The 17,218-nt window shown below is 42.9% G+C and overlaps 1 protein-coding gene across 1 annotated transcript in view; it reads left to right on the top strand.

The window, feature by feature from the left end:
• The window catches only part of CNKSR3 (CNKSR family member 3), a 93,758-nt gene that overhangs the window by 58,714 nt on the left and 17,826 nt on the right, over window positions 1-17,218 (top strand). The window contains exons 4-9 of the mRNA XM_045805386.2: window positions 336-423; window positions 4,998-5,039; window positions 7,604-7,723; window positions 9,891-9,950; window positions 14,285-14,353; window positions 14,599-14,745. Coding sequence (XP_045661342.1) covers window positions 336-423; window positions 4,998-5,039; window positions 7,604-7,723; window positions 9,891-9,950; window positions 14,285-14,353; window positions 14,599-14,745 — 526 coding nt within the window. The remainder of the gene's footprint in view (window positions 1-335; window positions 424-4,997; window positions 5,040-7,603; window positions 7,724-9,890; window positions 9,951-14,284; window positions 14,354-14,598; window positions 14,746-17,218) is intronic.

Raw genomic sequence — 17,218 nt, 5'->3', positions numbered from 1 at the left:
CTGTGGGATTTCTGGCTCAGTGGGGATTTTAGGGTCCCTTTGGAAGCTACTGAAAGGATGAATACCGGAAAAATTAAGCTCCCCTTGGAGAAGGCATGGAACCATGCTGAAACTGTGTTTCACTGTGGTGAAATGTCCATGATTATTTGGTTGGTCTGAAGGCTGTCAGTTGCACTTCTCTGTCTCTTTTCTGTTCAGATTCCTGTTTTTGAGAGGAAACAGTTGCATGACCTGTCTTTGAAACCAGCCAGTGGTGTGGCTATGCTTATTAGCATACAGTGCAGGATCCCGGTGCTCCCACCCTCTTTTTTAAAAGAATGTTTGTTGCTTTCTAGGGCTCCATTTACAGGGATCACGGATTTCTCAGTAACGAAGAACAAAATCATTCAGCTTTGCCTGGATCTGACCACTACCGTCCAGAAGGTCAGTACATCATTGTTGCTTTTTAACATTGTTCCCTCCCTCTGCCCTGTCCTCTTCTTCTGAGGGCTCACATGCTTTTCGCTTTTCTGCCCCTCACCATTTTTTTCCCATCCCAACTGGGGAGAGATGAAAGGCTTTTAATTAGTGCATTGTACAGATGGTTTCTGGAAAGTGACCAGTAGCCATTACATCAAAGATTACCTTCTTTTGTTTTAAAATAGTTGAGCTAATAGGCCTGTACTTTCTCTAAACTGTTAGAGCACTTAATTTTTTAAAATAGAAACTCTGGAGGAACTAAGTGACATAACATTAAGAAATGCTAAGGAGGGAAGGATCACGGGAAGGATTGAGGTGGGATTCAGGTATAGATATGGGGCTGGAGTGACCTTCCTTGAGAAGGCGATGCTTGAGTAAACTGACCAGTGTGACTCTGTGCTTGTCTGGAGGGAATGGGCTTCTTAGGTCGTCTTGGGGTGTTTTCCTGGTCATCACAGAGGTGTTAATTGTTATGAACTGATGGTAGAAAAAGTCTGCCCATGGGAGGTACAGATCCTGAGCTGTTCACGTCAGGACAAGGCTGCCTGCTGAGTATCCTCATCACGCTCGCCCCTCCTTCAGGCCTCACACTGCCTGGCACGTGAGAAGTGGCGATTTTTAATTGTGTGTTTAAACAAATGAGATAATGCTTTTGACACATCAGCCAATGAGAATTTGTCACTTATGGGGAGAAATTTAACCCAAACTTAGGGGACACAAGAAGTACTGTTTTTGTTTTCCCTTTGGTGCTCATTGAGCATATGCTTCAGAGACAGATAGCCATGGGTTCAAATGCTACCTCTAATTAGCCCTGGGACCCTGGACAAGGTGCTTAAAACTTAGGAGCCTCAGTTTTTTTGTCTGTAAAATGGGAATAGTAATATTTACCTTACTGGATGATTTGGCAGGATTTCTACAAGTCATTGTTGAATAAGAAAAAAAGGAAAAAAATGTAATATAAGGATAAACGGTGACCCCCCCAAAATACGAAAATGTATGTATATATGTATTTATAATACACATACATCCAAAAACCTTTGTACAAAGGAGTAAGTAAAGTAGGCAATTTGGAAGAAAAGTTGGGAGGGAGAGAAGTGGGGATGGAGCATAGGAGCCAAGCCCCCTCCACCCCAGGAAGGAAAAGAAACTCTTCTTTCATTTACAAAGAATATTACATGATCACATGTATGTATTTGTGTAAAATTAGATGTAGAGAAATAATGTAAAATATTTTATTTTAAAATGATAATATCTACCTCAAAAGATTGGTATGAAGATTAAATGAGATGTAATATATGGAAAGCACAGTGGCCACGAGAAAGAATAGCATAGCAGATAGTAGGAAATATAAAAATCATGCCTTGTACTGGTTTTCTGGAAACAAACTTGATGGTTTAAGGAGAGGAAGTTAACAAGTATGTTGGTCTTTTTTTCTGTTGTTGGGGGTTTTTTTGTTGTTGTTTATTTAAATTTGAACAATTTTTAAGGATGACGACTGGCAAAATAAGAATAGACATGGGAATATCATTTTATGAACTCAGAGTGAGAAAGATGTTAGGCTCTTGTGAACATACGTTTTCTTCAGCAATTAGAGAACACAGGTGCCTTGGCAAGTGGAATATTTATGCGCACACAGATTAGAAATAACAAACTTGGTGAATGGGCCGAACGCCTTTTTCTATGTGGCGTGTGATGGCAGCGACAGGACTGAATGAGCCAGGAGACTTCACACTCTTGCAGCGAGGAGAAGTACAGTTTTCTTCAAAACTTCTTGGCAGAAGGTCTCTTAACTTCTCTGGAAGAAGCCTGTCTTTTCCATTTATTCCTTTTCTCTGGGAAATTTAAGGAATGGAAGTTGTGTCTTTCTTTCCAGTGACAAGGAGCTTGTTCTCCTTGGGTCTTTATTCCTTTCGTCTCCGTCTGTGAGGAGAGACGTTTGCTTGTCCTTCTGCTCCTTTCTCTCCCCCATGTGTTGCCATCTGTCCTCCTCTTTCTTTTTACTCTGTCTGCCTCCTTCTGTTTAAGGATGACATGTCCGTCTCCTGATCGGAAGGGTAAATAGTTGCCACTTTTTCCCCCGGAGGAGACTGCACCCTTTTTGTAAGCATGCCTCAGCTGCCGTCCCACCCAAGTCCACGGGTAGAGCTCCCATCCAGTTTTCAGGCTCGGCCGTCCGACGGAGGGAACTGGGGTGGGAAGGCGTTGGGCTCTGTATCTTCAGTCCGTCCTCATGAAGTTGCGACGATACGAAGACCGCAGTCACGGTGCTGAGAGACGAAATGACAGTGGCAGGCACCAGGGTTCCAGTATGGAGAAAAATGGGGGGAATGAGCAATAGACAGCCCAGGAGGACTGAACAGAAAGCGAGGTGGCCACGGAAGAAGAGGAGGAAGAAGCCACAAGAGCATTTATTGAGTGCTGGTTGTTGTCTCAGGCACGTGCAACATCTTTGACACCTGTTACCGCATTTACTTCTCAGCAGATCTCTGAGCTAGGGTTTATCGTGCCTGCTTCACAGAGGAGGAGACACAACACGGAGAGGGTGACAGGTTGCTCAAGCCTCCTCAGTTGGTAAGAAGGTAGAATGAGGCAGAGCCGTGGAGGGACGGGGTACCTGATGGCGGCCCTGGCAGGGTCCCTGCCAGGCAGGCTGGCCTGAGTCTGCTGATCCGGGTGACCGAGGAATGTGACAGAGGTCAGCTCCACGGTCTGGCTCCTGAGGGGTGACTTGGTTCCAGAACTTCTTTTTCCCATTCCATTGCCTTTATGCCAAACAACATGAAGTCATGCTTGCAGCTGCTTCCTCCCAGTAGGAACGGGTGTGGGAACCCACGCTTATGGTGGTGGAAGGTAAAAACGGAGCTCTTTCGCATGCTGACTGGAACAGTTTTGGGAGGCAGGAGAGCCCCTCTCATGTCTTGGTTCCGATGCCACAGGGAGCCCATTTTCTTGGTGGCTTCTTGGATCTGTCAGGGAATCAAGTGTCAGGAACCACGAGGGCCCAGCACCGCCTTGAATCGTGGGCCCTGGTGTATTGAGAGGAGCTCTCTGTCTGTGGGTGATTATCTCATGAGGGTGACAGAGCTCACATCATTTGTAATGAAAAATCCTAAACACATATTATTAGTTTTATTTCTAACACAAGACCACATAAGTATTCTGTTTGCTAAAATTGATATTTATTTAATAATTGTGTCTTTCCGATGGATTTAATAGGGGTTGAGCTGTTGTGGTAGTTGATGGTTTAGTTCTGTGCACGAGATGGAGGAGAAATGGCACATTTTTGAGCTATGATTATTCTATTTTACAGAAGTTGCTCCTGTAGTTTGAGTTTATATCAGATTCACGCATGTAAAAATACATTTCTAAATTTCTTCTTTTAAGTGTTTTCTTACTTGGCTGCTCTTTTCCTGAGAATCAGTGTAAATTTTGGGAGCAGTGGAATATTATTGTTTCCCACATTTTTTAATCTAGTAGAGAATTTTTTTTAGGAAGACACCAAAAATCTGATTACAAAATCATATTGGGTAGAATATGGTACATTTCTAACCCAGCCCCCCCACCCCCAGTAGCAGTGGGGCAATGACCTCAAATGACTTTTGACTGAAGTGAAAATCTTTGACAATTCCAACAGAGCTGATTAATACCTTTCATGTACATGAAAGAATTAGGATGTCCTAGTTTGGGATTAGACTTAATGGTGCAAAATAAACTCTAAAGAATCTAGTCCCCTTTTTTTCTGCATACTCTGCCATGTAGATGGGAAACCTCTGCTGTAGACCAGTTCTAGAAGGTTAACTGTGAGAGTTTGACGTCGGCGGCTTCACTGTGACCACTTTTAGACAGGACAATGGTGACTCCTATAATCAGCCAACTGGGTTCATACAGTTCTGAGTCTTTTGTTCTTAAGCTGAGTAAATAATGCTTTGCATTCCAGCCCTTTATTTAATGTCATCAATAGCATACCTCAAGACCACTTTTTTGGCAGCGTGTTAATGAATGTTTTGTTGAACCCTTTTCATTTATTAAGGACTGAGATATCTGATTTAATCTCAGTGGTGCTTAAAATAAACTTCTGTGGCTACTTTTATTCAAGCCCTTATTTGTAAGCTATTCTTATAGGCAGGCCCAGAGCTAAAAGATTCCTGGCTTGTTAGCCAAGGGCTGGCTGAGCGCGGGGTCACATTCGGGAGCCATTGTCAGGTTTCTTGGACTTGATTTCTGGCTTACTGCTCTCTGCACAGTCTAGATGGTCGGTGGATTTCAGTTCAGTTATTTGCACAGGTTTTCTGATTAAATAATTGGTCGAATGTGTTCCTTGGATGATAAGTTCCTTCGGTCAGGAGAGACCAGAGTCTTGGGAGGATTTGGACGTCCCCCTCTGTGCCCTCTGTATTCAGTGCAGGACTCCTTGGGCTGCAGGGTGAAGGGCGTGCCAGGGACCATCTTGGGCTCCACGAAGTGCCTATAGAGCTAAGCCAGCGGTTTTTGGAAGTTTCTAGCTCTTACGGTTTTCTTTTTCTTCTTTCCTTCTTTAGGATTGCCTTGTAGCAGAAATGGAGGATAAAGTTTTAACTGTAGTAAGTATACCTTTTAAAAGTTACTGTAAAATTCCTTTCCCCAAACCAGTGGTACTCACATCAATTCAAGCAAAAGCTCTGTGGCTAATTCCTTCAGGATATACTTTGAAATATTGGCTTTTTGGGAGTTGAGTCTATTAATTTAGGTCGAAAGGGAAGAGTAAAAGTTATTTAATAACAAGAAAATGACTGCTGTGAAAATTCCTGTGCTTGCTTGGGTAATGGGGGTCTCTGTCTCCTCCGATCATTTCATTAGGTACAATTATACTTAAATTACTAGCTAGCCTGTTAATCAAGGGTACACTGATCTGCAGATTTCACTTTAGGAACATTTTGATTAAAAAAAAAATCCTTGGCAAAAACCTTATGGGGGGGGGGATGTGCTGTGATTGTTTAAAGAGATTTTGTGACTATTCATCATCGCTTCCTCCCTTTGACATAAACTGGCCTGTGCTCTTTTGATAAGGCCTTCCTCCCACTGATGTTGAGGAATTTAGCAATGAAATGGCTATAAATATATTTTCCATAAATAGGGAGTCTAAACAAATTGGGGGAACGTAAGAAGTGTCACTTCTTGGATTCTCCTCCTTGGAAAAAAAAAAATCCCTCTTTGGAATTTCCTGATTTCTTTGGTGGCTAAATTTTGAAAGGTTAGATGAATCTGACTGGAGGAAACCACCACACGTAACCACGGTTATTTCTACGTGGAGACCACTTCCTAGGGATCCTTGTGTCTCAAAAATTTTACCTTGTCAACGTTTGGGGTCAGAGAATGTGAGCCGTCACTCAAAAGATCATACACCCTAAATGTAAAGCACAAATCTATGTATCTCCTAGATGATAACAGGAGAAAATCAACGTTGACCTTGTGTTTACCAATAAGTTTTTAGATACAATACCAAGACAGAATCCATGAAAGAAAAGCTGATAACATAGCTCTCCTTGAAATGGAACACTGTGCTCCATGAAATGCGGTGTTAAGAGGATGAAAAGACAAGTCACAGAGTGGGAACGAGTATTTTTAAAACACATATTAGATCTTTATCTAATAAAGATAGATACAATATCTTTAGATAATAGATAATAAAAGATAATACAATAAATAACCTGTATCCAAAATATACAAAGAACTGTTAAAACTCAATAATAAGAATATTTTAAAAACCCAGTTAAAAAGTGGGCAAAAGATCTGAACGGAAGCCTCACCAAAGAAGATAGGCATTTGATAAATAAGTATAGGGAACAGTGTTCAACGTCCTGTTTCGTTAGGGAATTGAAAAATAAAATAATAGTGAGATGCCATTACACACCTACTAGAATAACTGAAGTCCAGAACATGACAACACCAAATGCTGGCAAGGGTTGGAGCAGTAGGAGCTCTTGTTCATTGCTGGTGGGAAAGCCACAGCCCTTTTGGAAGACTCCGTGGCAGTTTCCTTACAAAACTAAGCATACTCTTACCCTGTGATCTAGCAGTTAGACCCCTGGATATTTACCTGACCACAAAAACCTATACAGAATGTTATCACAGCTTTGTTTGTTATTGCCAAAACTTGGAAGCAGCCAAGATGTCCTCCAGTAGGTGACGATATAAACTGGCACATCCAGGCAATAGAATATTATTCATAATATTCAATATTATTCATAAAAAGAAATGATCTATAAAGCCATGGAAAGATAGGGGGGAAACTTAACATGTGCATTATTAAGGGAAAGAAGCCAATCTGAAAAGTCTGCATACCGTATGATTCTAATTATTTGACATTCTGGAAGAGGCCAAACCGCAGAGACAGTAAACAGATCAGTGATTGCCAAGGGCTCATTGTGGGGAGGGCAGGAGAGGGGGAGCAGGGGTTTTTAGGTAGTGAAACTAGTCTGTAAGGTACTATAGTGGTGGATACATGACATTATGTGTTTGTCAAAACCCGTAGAACTGTACACCACAAGGAGTGAACCCTAATGGAAACTGTGGACTTTTTGTTGATAATAAGGTACCAGTTTTGGTTCATCGGTTGTAACAGATGTACCGTACTAATGCAAAATGTTTTTCTATCTTGTTCCTTATTAGCCATGTTATAGCTGTTATTGGAAGTTGTGTTGGGGTAGGGAAGGAAGTATAGAGAAACCCTGTACTTTATGCTCAGTTTTTCTGTAAACCTAAAAGTGTTTTAAAAAGAAAATCTATTTAAAAAAAAAAGCAGTTGCAGACAAAACTTTTAGCCTTGTGAGTATTTGATATGCCCGGAATGTGAGGGATCGCTAAGACACCATGCAGATGGCTGGGAAGAGGGGATTCTCCTTCACCGCCAAGTGGGGTGTTTCTGTACAGTCTCTGCTCTTGAGTGGCCGTAATTCTTGGAAGAGCTGCACTCTTTGAACAAAGTGGCACCATTTCCAGGGATTGCAAATACGAAGTCCAAATGCCTTGGCTTCATGGAGTAGTGTTATTAAAACGATTGCAGACCGGAGCTGGAGATTGTAGGGGAAGTGCATTTCTTTAAAATTCAGCTTGGTTAATGATTGGTTAATGATTGAAACTTTCCTATTTGCCTCTCCAACTCCAGGTCAAGGTTTTAAACGGCATCTGTGACAAAACAATACGATCTACTACGGATCCTGTTATGAGCCAGTGTGCGTGTCTGGAGGAGGTCCACTTGCCAAACGTTAAACCTGGGGAAGGCCTGGTAAGAATTCTAGAGACACTGTTTTCTTTTTTTTTAAAAAATTCATTTATTTATTTGAGAGAGAGAGAGATTGAGAGAACAAGTGGGGGGAGGGGCAGACGGAGAAGCAGACTTGGGAGCCTGATGTCAGACTTGATCCCAGGACCCGGGGATCATGACCTGAGGCAAAGGCAGATGCTTAACTGACAGAGCCACACAGGTGCCCAAACCACTTGTTTTCTTTTCAAATAGTAACATATCGCCATTTATTAAAGTTTTTTTTCTCATTCCTTATTGCTTTTACTATGATTCTGAATAGAATTAACGTAGATTGTCTTCCATTATGTAGTTAGGAATTTGCCATCTTGAACTGTTGATATGTTTTATGTCTTCAAAGTATAAAAATAAATACAGTTTTTAAACTGTATTCTCATATCTTGAAGGAATTGTCTTAACAGTTTTATTTTTAGGACTTAGCCATGCAAGGAGATATAAAACATTTACACAAAGGAAAGATGGTCTCTGGGTACAAAACGACATCTGCTCTGAAAGTCTGTATTAGCGCTTAGGACGAATGTGAGAAGAGACGGTGGAAGGAAATGATTTCATAAAAAAAAGTTCAGAAATGTTTCCTAAGTGCTGTATGAGCCCTTGTACCACCAGGCCCTGAGCATACAAACAGGTAGATCCCTGGCTACCTGGATCCCTGCCTCGATACCTGGATCTTCCTGTACCTTGCACGCATCGGGTACGATTCATTTGCTGAGATTTAAGTGGAGGCTCCTCGATGAGCTTCTCAAGGCTGTGGGTTTGAGAGAGCTGGGTTTCTTCATCTGTCAGAAGTGAACGGTAATAATTAGTGCCTCACAGAGTTGTCGAAAGTGTTAAATTAGATGAGGGGTGCTGGGTGTCAGCTGCTGGATGCATCGTTCCCGTGCAGTCATTGGTGGAGGTGCTGATGCTGATGCTGGCACCGATGAGGAGGAGGAGGTGGAGGGGGAGGAGGGGGAGGAGGAAGGCCTAGTGTGTAGGTAGTTGTGGGGGAGACACCAAGCAGCCTCTGCTCTCAGGAAAGCAAAAATCAACCAAATATCGACAAGTTCACAGTCTTAGTACGTAGAAATATGCATGTAGAGGCTTCTCGGCTTCAGAGTAAATGATGGATTATAGTAGACTAAGCAGGGAAGACTTCTTGGAGGTGAGTTTATAGTTACGGCTCAAAGCACAGAAATGTCCCAAGTGGGCAGAAGTGGACTTGCTGTTTCAGATGGTAAAGTTACATAAGCAAATGCTTTGGAAGGAGGAGTCCCATAGATCGGGAGAAGCGGATTCCTCTGTGAATGAAAGAAACAGGAAAGGAGAGGAATGGGGAGACCCTTGAAGGTGTTAGCATTTGACGAGGTTCTCATTACAGAGTGGTGTAGGTAGCTGAGCAGGGCAAGTCCAGGGTCAAAATGATTTCTGAGGAAGATCTGTGTTATTGCAGATTCGATACCAGAGTGAGCGCTACTCTTTGCCCAGTCAACTTTTTGCTCTTTCCCCCCATCTTATAAAATTTTAATAAAAATGTTTTATATGTGATACATCAAACAGTGGAAATGTTTCCTCCATGGTGTGGTATTTGCCTGTGAGTTTGCTAACCAGGCCTGTCGGGGCGCAGGGTGGGGGGGCGTATTTGTCTTTACACTTCCTTAAAATGGAGGGGTGCCTGTTTCTCATTTATTCCCTATGTTGCTTAATAATCTTTGCTCATATATCCTGGTCTGGGTTGTTAGTGGCTTAAACAAGTCACCCACAATGACTGCTGATCCCCCATTTATCTGGATATATTATGTCACAAGACAAAGAGATGGTCAGGAGAAAACAGTCCTTGTTTGAAATGCCTCATTCATTCCGCAGGTCTGAGAAGGTGCCTTTCGAGTCCCCAGAGTTATGGCAAAATTCTCTGTGCCCAGTACACAAATTATAATACCAGAGAGATCCGGCTCCTGATTTCTTTCATGAGTGTTTCCCTTTGTTAGCTCCCCTTGACTGCTCCTTGGATCTGGTTTCCCAGTGTTTCAGGCGGCTTAGAAATGAGCGTTGTTCTGAAGGGATTGCCTTTAATGTTTTATAAGATGAAGTCTCCCTGGCGGCTGTGTTTCTGAATGTTGGAGTAATGAGTTAATATGTTTGTGACTCACTCTAGGGCATGTACATCAAATCAACCTATGATGGATTGCACGTGATTACTGGAACCACAGAGAACGTAAGTGTGCATGTCCGTTAAATGCAAAAGCTATTGTGTGTTTAAACAAATGTGACACATGGTCCCTATACTTTGTGTTCAAACGTGTGCATCCTATTTCATTATCTGCAGTGAGAGCGTGGGTGCTCTTTTGTTTATTTCTGTTGCTAGCATTCTGCTTATCACCAGCTGTTGGAAATTTATTATTTAAATTGTCTTTTATTGCTGTTGTTCACATACCTTCCCCAGTTTTTACCCCCCATCCTTGTTAGTTATTCCTTTTGCACCCTGGAAGTGTTAACCTGTGTGTCTAGAAACAGTGATCTCTTTATGGTTGAAAACCACTCTTACAAGAACGGCAATTAGTAGCCATGTGTGTAAAATACAGTTTGTTGTTGTTGTTGTTGTTGTTTAATGGAATTTAGATGTATCACCAAAGCAGCTATTTTGGGATTTTTACACAATGTAGATTCTTTTTATAGAGTTGTGTTTTGTGATATTTGGCATGATATTGAAATTTAGTCCCCCCCGCCCCGATCTTTTGAATAGAAAAAGCAGGGCTGCTTCTACTGTGAGAGTCTTTGTACACTGTTAACTTCCTTTGGAAATGCTGCTCCATGAAAGGTTTTTCTTGAGCCCCTCAAACATTTTGAATTTGTAAAAAGTAGAGCTAATTGAATGCTTTCTTTTTGCAACCTACGATATGGCTAGTTTTTGATGACATTGATGTGAAGCTAAAAATGTTTGAATAGCTTCCTGGATCTGTATGAAAGATGCATGTGTCTGTGGCACTGATCTGCTATTTAATCACCGAGACAAGAGGAAATAATTCCTCAAAATAGAAGAAATTTGGTAACTCCTTCTCTAATCTGGTGGAAATACGTATTGAATTTTGAACTTGAGCTGCTGGGTCTTTTGATAAAATAAAATGGCATGATCTTTCATGAGGGTTTGTGACACAAGCTTGATTTTTGTAGCAAGAAAGAAATGACATTGCTGAAGGCAGTCAGAGAATTTTAAATATGGTGTGCAGTTCTGGCAGAGGAGTGAGTAGAAGATGGTGGGGTCGTTCAGCCTCCTTTGTTGAGCTACTGTGAAAATGCACTGCAGAGCGATAGGAATTTTTATAGCACATCACCTGATAGGCAATAACAGCACGGGAGGTTCTGCTTGTAGGTCAGGGATGGTGCGGAAGAGAAAACGCATAACTCCTTACCTGGTTCATCCCTCATTCTTGTCAGAGGCTTGGCGTATGTCAGCTCAACCAGCACAAGAACATACTCGTGTACCACTCAGTGCATTGTTTGGGAGTCGGATGGATTCAGAGGGACGGTGAAGGTCATTTCAGTTTTTAGAAAGTGGAAGTTTTGTGTCCAGCAATTTGGTGATTGCATTGTTTAACCGCTAGTCCTGTGTGGTTGCAGACTCTCACTGGTCTTCCCAAAGCAGTTTTCATCTTGGATAAACGTGTAGGTCGCTATCCTATTACTACCAAAAGGCACACAGATTTCTCCTCTTCAGACCACCCCCTATCCTTTGGTTTTAAGGATGACAGTTGAGTCAGAGACGAAACAAGCTGCTTTTGAATGAAGTGAATGTTAACTGCAAGGGTACATCTCCTAGAATTCCTACAGACTCAGTAAGCCTGGAAGAGAGATTCGGGGTTTACCTGGATGTAGTTGATCCCATACGGAAGACTATACAGAAGCCATCTTAGAGACAGGTGGTTTCCATCTTGTTAAAGATCAAAAAAGAGAAAATTTGTCTTATTCCATCTGGCCGTCCATTTGAGAATGTCGCTCATTCTTTTCAGTCATTGAGCTTGTGTTCACTGAGTACTTGGAATGTGCTAAGCACTTGCTAGATCTTACAGATGTGGGTGGGAAACTAGAGAAGAGCCTACTTCTCAAGGGCTTAATCTGGGTATTTTACCCTAAATGCTGGATATTTTATACTTAAATGGCAGTAGAAAATGCCAGCTGCCAGCTCTGGGACAGCCTTCCAGCTAGCACTTAAGGTTGTTGTGACTTTCAAATCAAAATGTTGGTTAGTATGTATGAATGAGAGAGTACGAGCAGGGGCAGGGGCAGAGGGAGAGGAAGAGAGAGAATCTCAAGCAGACTCATGCTGAGCCCAGAAGCTGACACAGGGCCCAAGATCATGACCTGAGCCGAAGTCAAGGGTCCAATGCTCAACCGACTGAGCCACCCAGGCGCTCCCAGAATCAGAATGTTTTTGTGGAAGCCTAGTGTGGTGGGTGGTAGTGGGTGGAAATCACCCATTGCATTCCCTATATTTATCTTGGACTCCAGGGTGAAGCAATGATAGCAGGTCATCTTAGGCCTCCAGTCCATTTTGGGGTGAGGTTACCTGAGAAGTCAGGCTCATTCCAAAGTCAGCCTAATAGTATCTAGTGATTCTCTATACTTCTTTTTTGATGTTGTTCAGCACCTTGACAGGATCCCATCCTTACTTCTGTTCCCCACCTCTGAGATGATGTGGGAATTAGATTAGCCTCTGAAGAATGGATGTGTTCTTCTCCAGGTCATCACCCTTCTGCAGAAAACCAGAACAAGCATCATTTTTCAGTAGTCTGGTCATGGTGAAGACAGGCAAGAGTCACTGCCCCAGGGAGAATTTTGGTATCAAGCTCTCTCTTTACGGGTGTTCTGCCCAACACATCTCTTAATCACCTGGTAGAACATTTGAGAAATGAATGCATGAGGAAGGAAAGTCAATTCAGGACATTTAGGCTTGGTCTTTAAGTTTGCACATCCATAAACAAGAACTTCCTAGCCTCAGGGTTGTCTTTTATAAAGTGAAGCTTACCTTAAATGAATCCCGAGCCAGGAAGCTTATCTGAGCTGGACTGATTCTGCTCGGACTTGCAGAATTGGTCTATAACTGTGGGTTAAGCATCTGAGATGCAGGGGCAAAAAGGAACCTAGACACATTCACTTTTTTTCTTTAAGTGCCCCTAGAGAAAGAGATTTGAGGTAGACCATCTCCCTGCGGTACCCACAGTGCAGGTCTCTCAGGGAAGGCACCGCTGGTTGTCGTGGTGGCAGGTTAAATGTTTTGAAAAATAACTCTCAGTTACCTGTGCCTTGCATTGGATCTAGATACATCAGAGGGACTGTTTCTACAGTTTAGTGTTGCTTGCTCATTTCTCGTTGAGGTGAGCCCAACAGTTGAGTAAGAAGATTCAGCCAAGAGTGTCTTGGGTTTGGTTGCTGCCCTCCTGACCATGTTCAGAGGTGCTGTTTTATTTTGAAAAATAATTATAAATATGTCTGAAGATTCAGTTACATAAGTTACCAAATAAAATACTCTGGCCTAGATAACGTTAGATTGTAATTTGAAATCAAGGGTTTATCCTTTTCTTCACTTTTGCTTATAGAAGATACCTTAAACATAGAATGCGCTAGTTTCATGAATTGAACAGAAAATTGTGGAAAATTTTTTGACAAATAGATTATATCTAGATATTTATATGCACACACATATATGTGAAGATTTGCAGCAAAGTATTATTTGGGGGAATCAAAATCTGGACTTTGGATACTGAAAACACATTCATTTTGAATTCAACCTGAATATGACAAAAATTTAAATTCGCTTTCTCTGAAGAAGTACATTTTCTATTGTCACCATCTTTCTATGCTAATAGCATTGTGATAGTGTGTAAAATGAGGTTGAGTAGACAAGATTTTGTTTTCATAATTACTTAAACGGAGACGGGATGTGACCTTGTTACAGTGACGGTGTTTATGTGTTAAGCAGTTGGTCAGCTTTTACAAGATTAAATTTTTAAGATTTTTTTTTAATTTATTTATTCGACAGAGATAGAAACAGCCAGTGAGAGAGGGAACACAAGTAGGGGGAGTGGGAGAGGAAGAAGCAGGCTCATAGCAGAGGAGCCTGATGTGGGGCTCGATCCCATAACGCCGGGATCACGCCCTGAGCCAAAGGCAGACACTTAACCGCTGTGCCACCCAGGCGCCCCTTACAAGATTAATTTTGATAGGGATCTAAATGAGGTATTTTTCAGATGAACCAAAGGCTTTTTTATTAGTTTGCTGTGTCGACAGCATGTCCTACTCTTCCTGATGGGTTAGATGAACCCGCTGTTGTAACTGACGGGTGGTCTGGACCAGCCAACCACTCATCAAGTGGGAACACAAGTGCGCATCCCCATGCCAGGCTACACAGACAATGGGATTGTCTCATAAGTGCACTGTGTGATAGTTATTGAAGAAATTATATTTCCCTTGCTCGTTGTCTGCAGAAGAAAGAAGGAGAAAGAAATAGAAGATTTAAAAAATAAGACAAGTCTCTGTGTTTGTTCCTAATAGTCTCCTGCGGACAGATCTCAGAAGATTCATGCTGGTGATGAAGTCATTCAGGTTAATCAGCAGACTGTGGTGAGTTTGTTTATTGAGACTTCAGACTTTTAATATTCCCTTCTAGAACTAAATCCAAAGCCAGTTTTCTGGAATTTTTTAAATTTGCGATTTCTATCCAATTTTCCGTAGTTTTAAGTAGTGCTAAGATGAACATACTGGTGTCTCTTTATTTGCTCACAGCTGATTTCCTTGAAATAAATTCATAGATTTGATTTTCCATAATTCACAAGTGAGTGCCTTCTCCTCATTTTCTTTCTTTGAAGGTGGGATGGCAGCTAAAAAATCTAGTGAGGAAATTGAGAGAGAACCCGACAGGAGTCGTCTTACTGCTTAAGAAGCGCCCCACAGGCTCTTTCAACTTCACCCCTGCCCCCCTGAAAAACCTCCGGTGGAGACCGCCCCTGGTGCAGGTACCCATTATTTGTCGTAACCCTTTCCCTGACCTCAGCGCGCGAACCATGTCGAGGATCGGATTTGTCTCCAAAAAGAACAGTTACCATTTGAAGGTGATTGGTCTCAGGAGTTTGTGTATACAGGCTCATTCTCTAGTCCTCCTTCCGTGAAAGTCCACATTCTAGATCTTGCACTGAACAGTGTGGCAGCCACACTAGCCACCTGGTGTGACTAGTCACCACAGTAACTAATTAAATGAAAAATCTGGTGCCTCATCCTGGTGAGCCACATTTCTGCGGCTTGGTGGCCTCGGCTGGTTAGCAGCTGCCGTCACTGCAGAGCGTTCACTCTGGTCCTTTCCCCCTCTCCTTGCAAGCACATCTGACGGTACACTTTGAGCAGTAACCCTGGGGAGACCGTACGGGGTGGGGTCCTGAGCAGCAGTTTGCCAAGGCAGGACGGTGGGAGTAATCCACGCAGTGGGGAGTGGTGTCACTGCATTGTTTAGTTCAGAACTGGGGTGATACAGTCAAAAGCACACCAGTTTACAGTATCGTGTCGTAAAGTATTGTGTTAATTCTGTACGAACAGTATACTCCTTTATTGCCTACACCTGGGTGGACTGTGCTCAGGGACCAAACCCCCTCCTGATACCATTGGTCCTTAGTGTTTGTTTCTTAAATCATGAATAAAAAGCAATGACATGTTAATGCCCTTTTTTAAGGTTGAGATTGTAATTTATATGGAACTGTCTGCGATTTTGCTGTACATCTTTAAATGGAAGGAATGGTGGTCTTCTCAGGCTATCAATTTGGACCCTTTGTGATGCATAGAGCCTTGGAAATACACCTCCATGTGTATCTTAATGGGAGGGGTGTTAAATAAATAAAAGGATATGGAGTAAGGAGGGGCACAAAATTAAAATCACTTCTTAAATAATAACTGATTAATACATGATTTATAAGTCAGTTCTTATAAATAACTATCTCTTAAATAATGATAATACCAGTCACATCCCAACTGTGACGGGGCAGTTCCAGTGAAAGACTCATGTTAAGTGGTCATTTGGAAGAAGCACAAAAAGACTGACAAAGCAGCACAGCATAGAGTTAGGCGGGGGGGCTTGGAGTTAAACTTCTTAAGTTCAAATCCCAGCTCTGCCACTTATTAGCTGTGGGACCTCTGATAAAGTATTTAATCTTTCTAAACCTCACTCCTAATTACTAGTATTTACTGTGAGAAAACGCTGGGGCACCTGTGTGGCTCAGTCAGTTAGGCATCTACCTTTGGCTCAGGTCATGATCCCAGGGTCCTGGGACTGAGCCCCACATCAGGTTCCCTGCTCAGTGGGGAGTCCACTTCTCCCTCTCCCTCCCCTGCTCCCCCCACTCCTGCTCTCTCTCACGCATGCTCTCTCTCTCTCAAATAAATAAAATCTTTTAAAAAAAGGAAAGAAAAGGCTTTGGGCTAAGGGATGAGGAAGGCAAGCAAGGCAGGTGTGAACTGTGACAGTGACCCTGGCTGGTGATACCAGTGACAGAGATTAGAGAGTCAGGAAAGGCAGAAATGGTGGGTCTTTTGAGCTTCACTGGGTCCGACGTGAGGGAGGAAGAGTCACGTGGCTGTGTTCAGCTAAGTACAGGCTAGAGTTCATCCCTTAACCTCTGGAAATTCACTTAGGAAGGGCATGCCCCCTCCTCTCTGGCTTTGTCCACCTTCCTGCCACGTCCCACTGTCTGTGCAGTTCTGGGGAGCAAATGGCGGTGAGGGAGGAGACACCTAGTTTTGCTTCTGACCCAGGGAGAGAACCACCGTCACAACCGAGAGGCCGTTTTTACAGCTTAGCTGCCATGTGTTCTCACGATGCATCCAGGCTATTTTCAGAATGTGAACTCTGGAACACCGACGCTCCCTGGGCATTGCTGGGTGTCATCCTCCAGGCTTCATGCCTGGGCACCCACCTCTTGTGGGAGGGAGCTTCTTTCCTTCTTATCAGCATCATTGATGTTGCCTGTCCCTGAAAAGGTGTCATCGCTCTGTTTTTAGGCCCCCGTCCTGGTAAACGGGAGTTACTTTACGGACGGCACCACCCATGTTGGAGTCTTTGGAGAGTGCCTACTTTGTGCCGGTGCCCTACTTTACTTTTGCTGAGGCTTGTGGGCCTGCCTCCTGGTCCGGTGTTTTCAGACATTGTTCAAGATTGACGGATTGAGGTGTTAATCAATTCATATTGAGTCAAGTTGACTGTGTTAGTGGCCAACATCCAGGTTGTAGGGATGATGTCACGGAAGACTAAAGACTAAGCCCCCATTTCTCTTGAGCCTCAGGGTCTCCCCCTAAAACAGGGCTGTCACTGTGAAGTACTAGCTATTCTAGTCCTTATAGCTCGTGGTCTCACTTCGGGGGGACTTTGGGGTCTTCGGTCACCATCTGGGCTAGTTAGGGTTTGAGGTGCCAGGGGCCAGGCACAGTTCTCATGTGGCACCCCCC

Source organism: Ursus americanus, chromosome 11, assembly GCF_024610735.1.
Source record: "Ursus americanus isolate L20-20 chromosome 11, mUrsAme1.1.p, whole genome shotgun sequence".
Lineage (NCBI taxonomy): Eukaryota > Metazoa > Chordata > Mammalia > Carnivora > Ursidae > Ursus > Ursus americanus.
The sequence above is the reverse complement of the archived record's forward strand: the minus strand, read 5'-3'. Positions and strand labels throughout refer to the sequence as shown.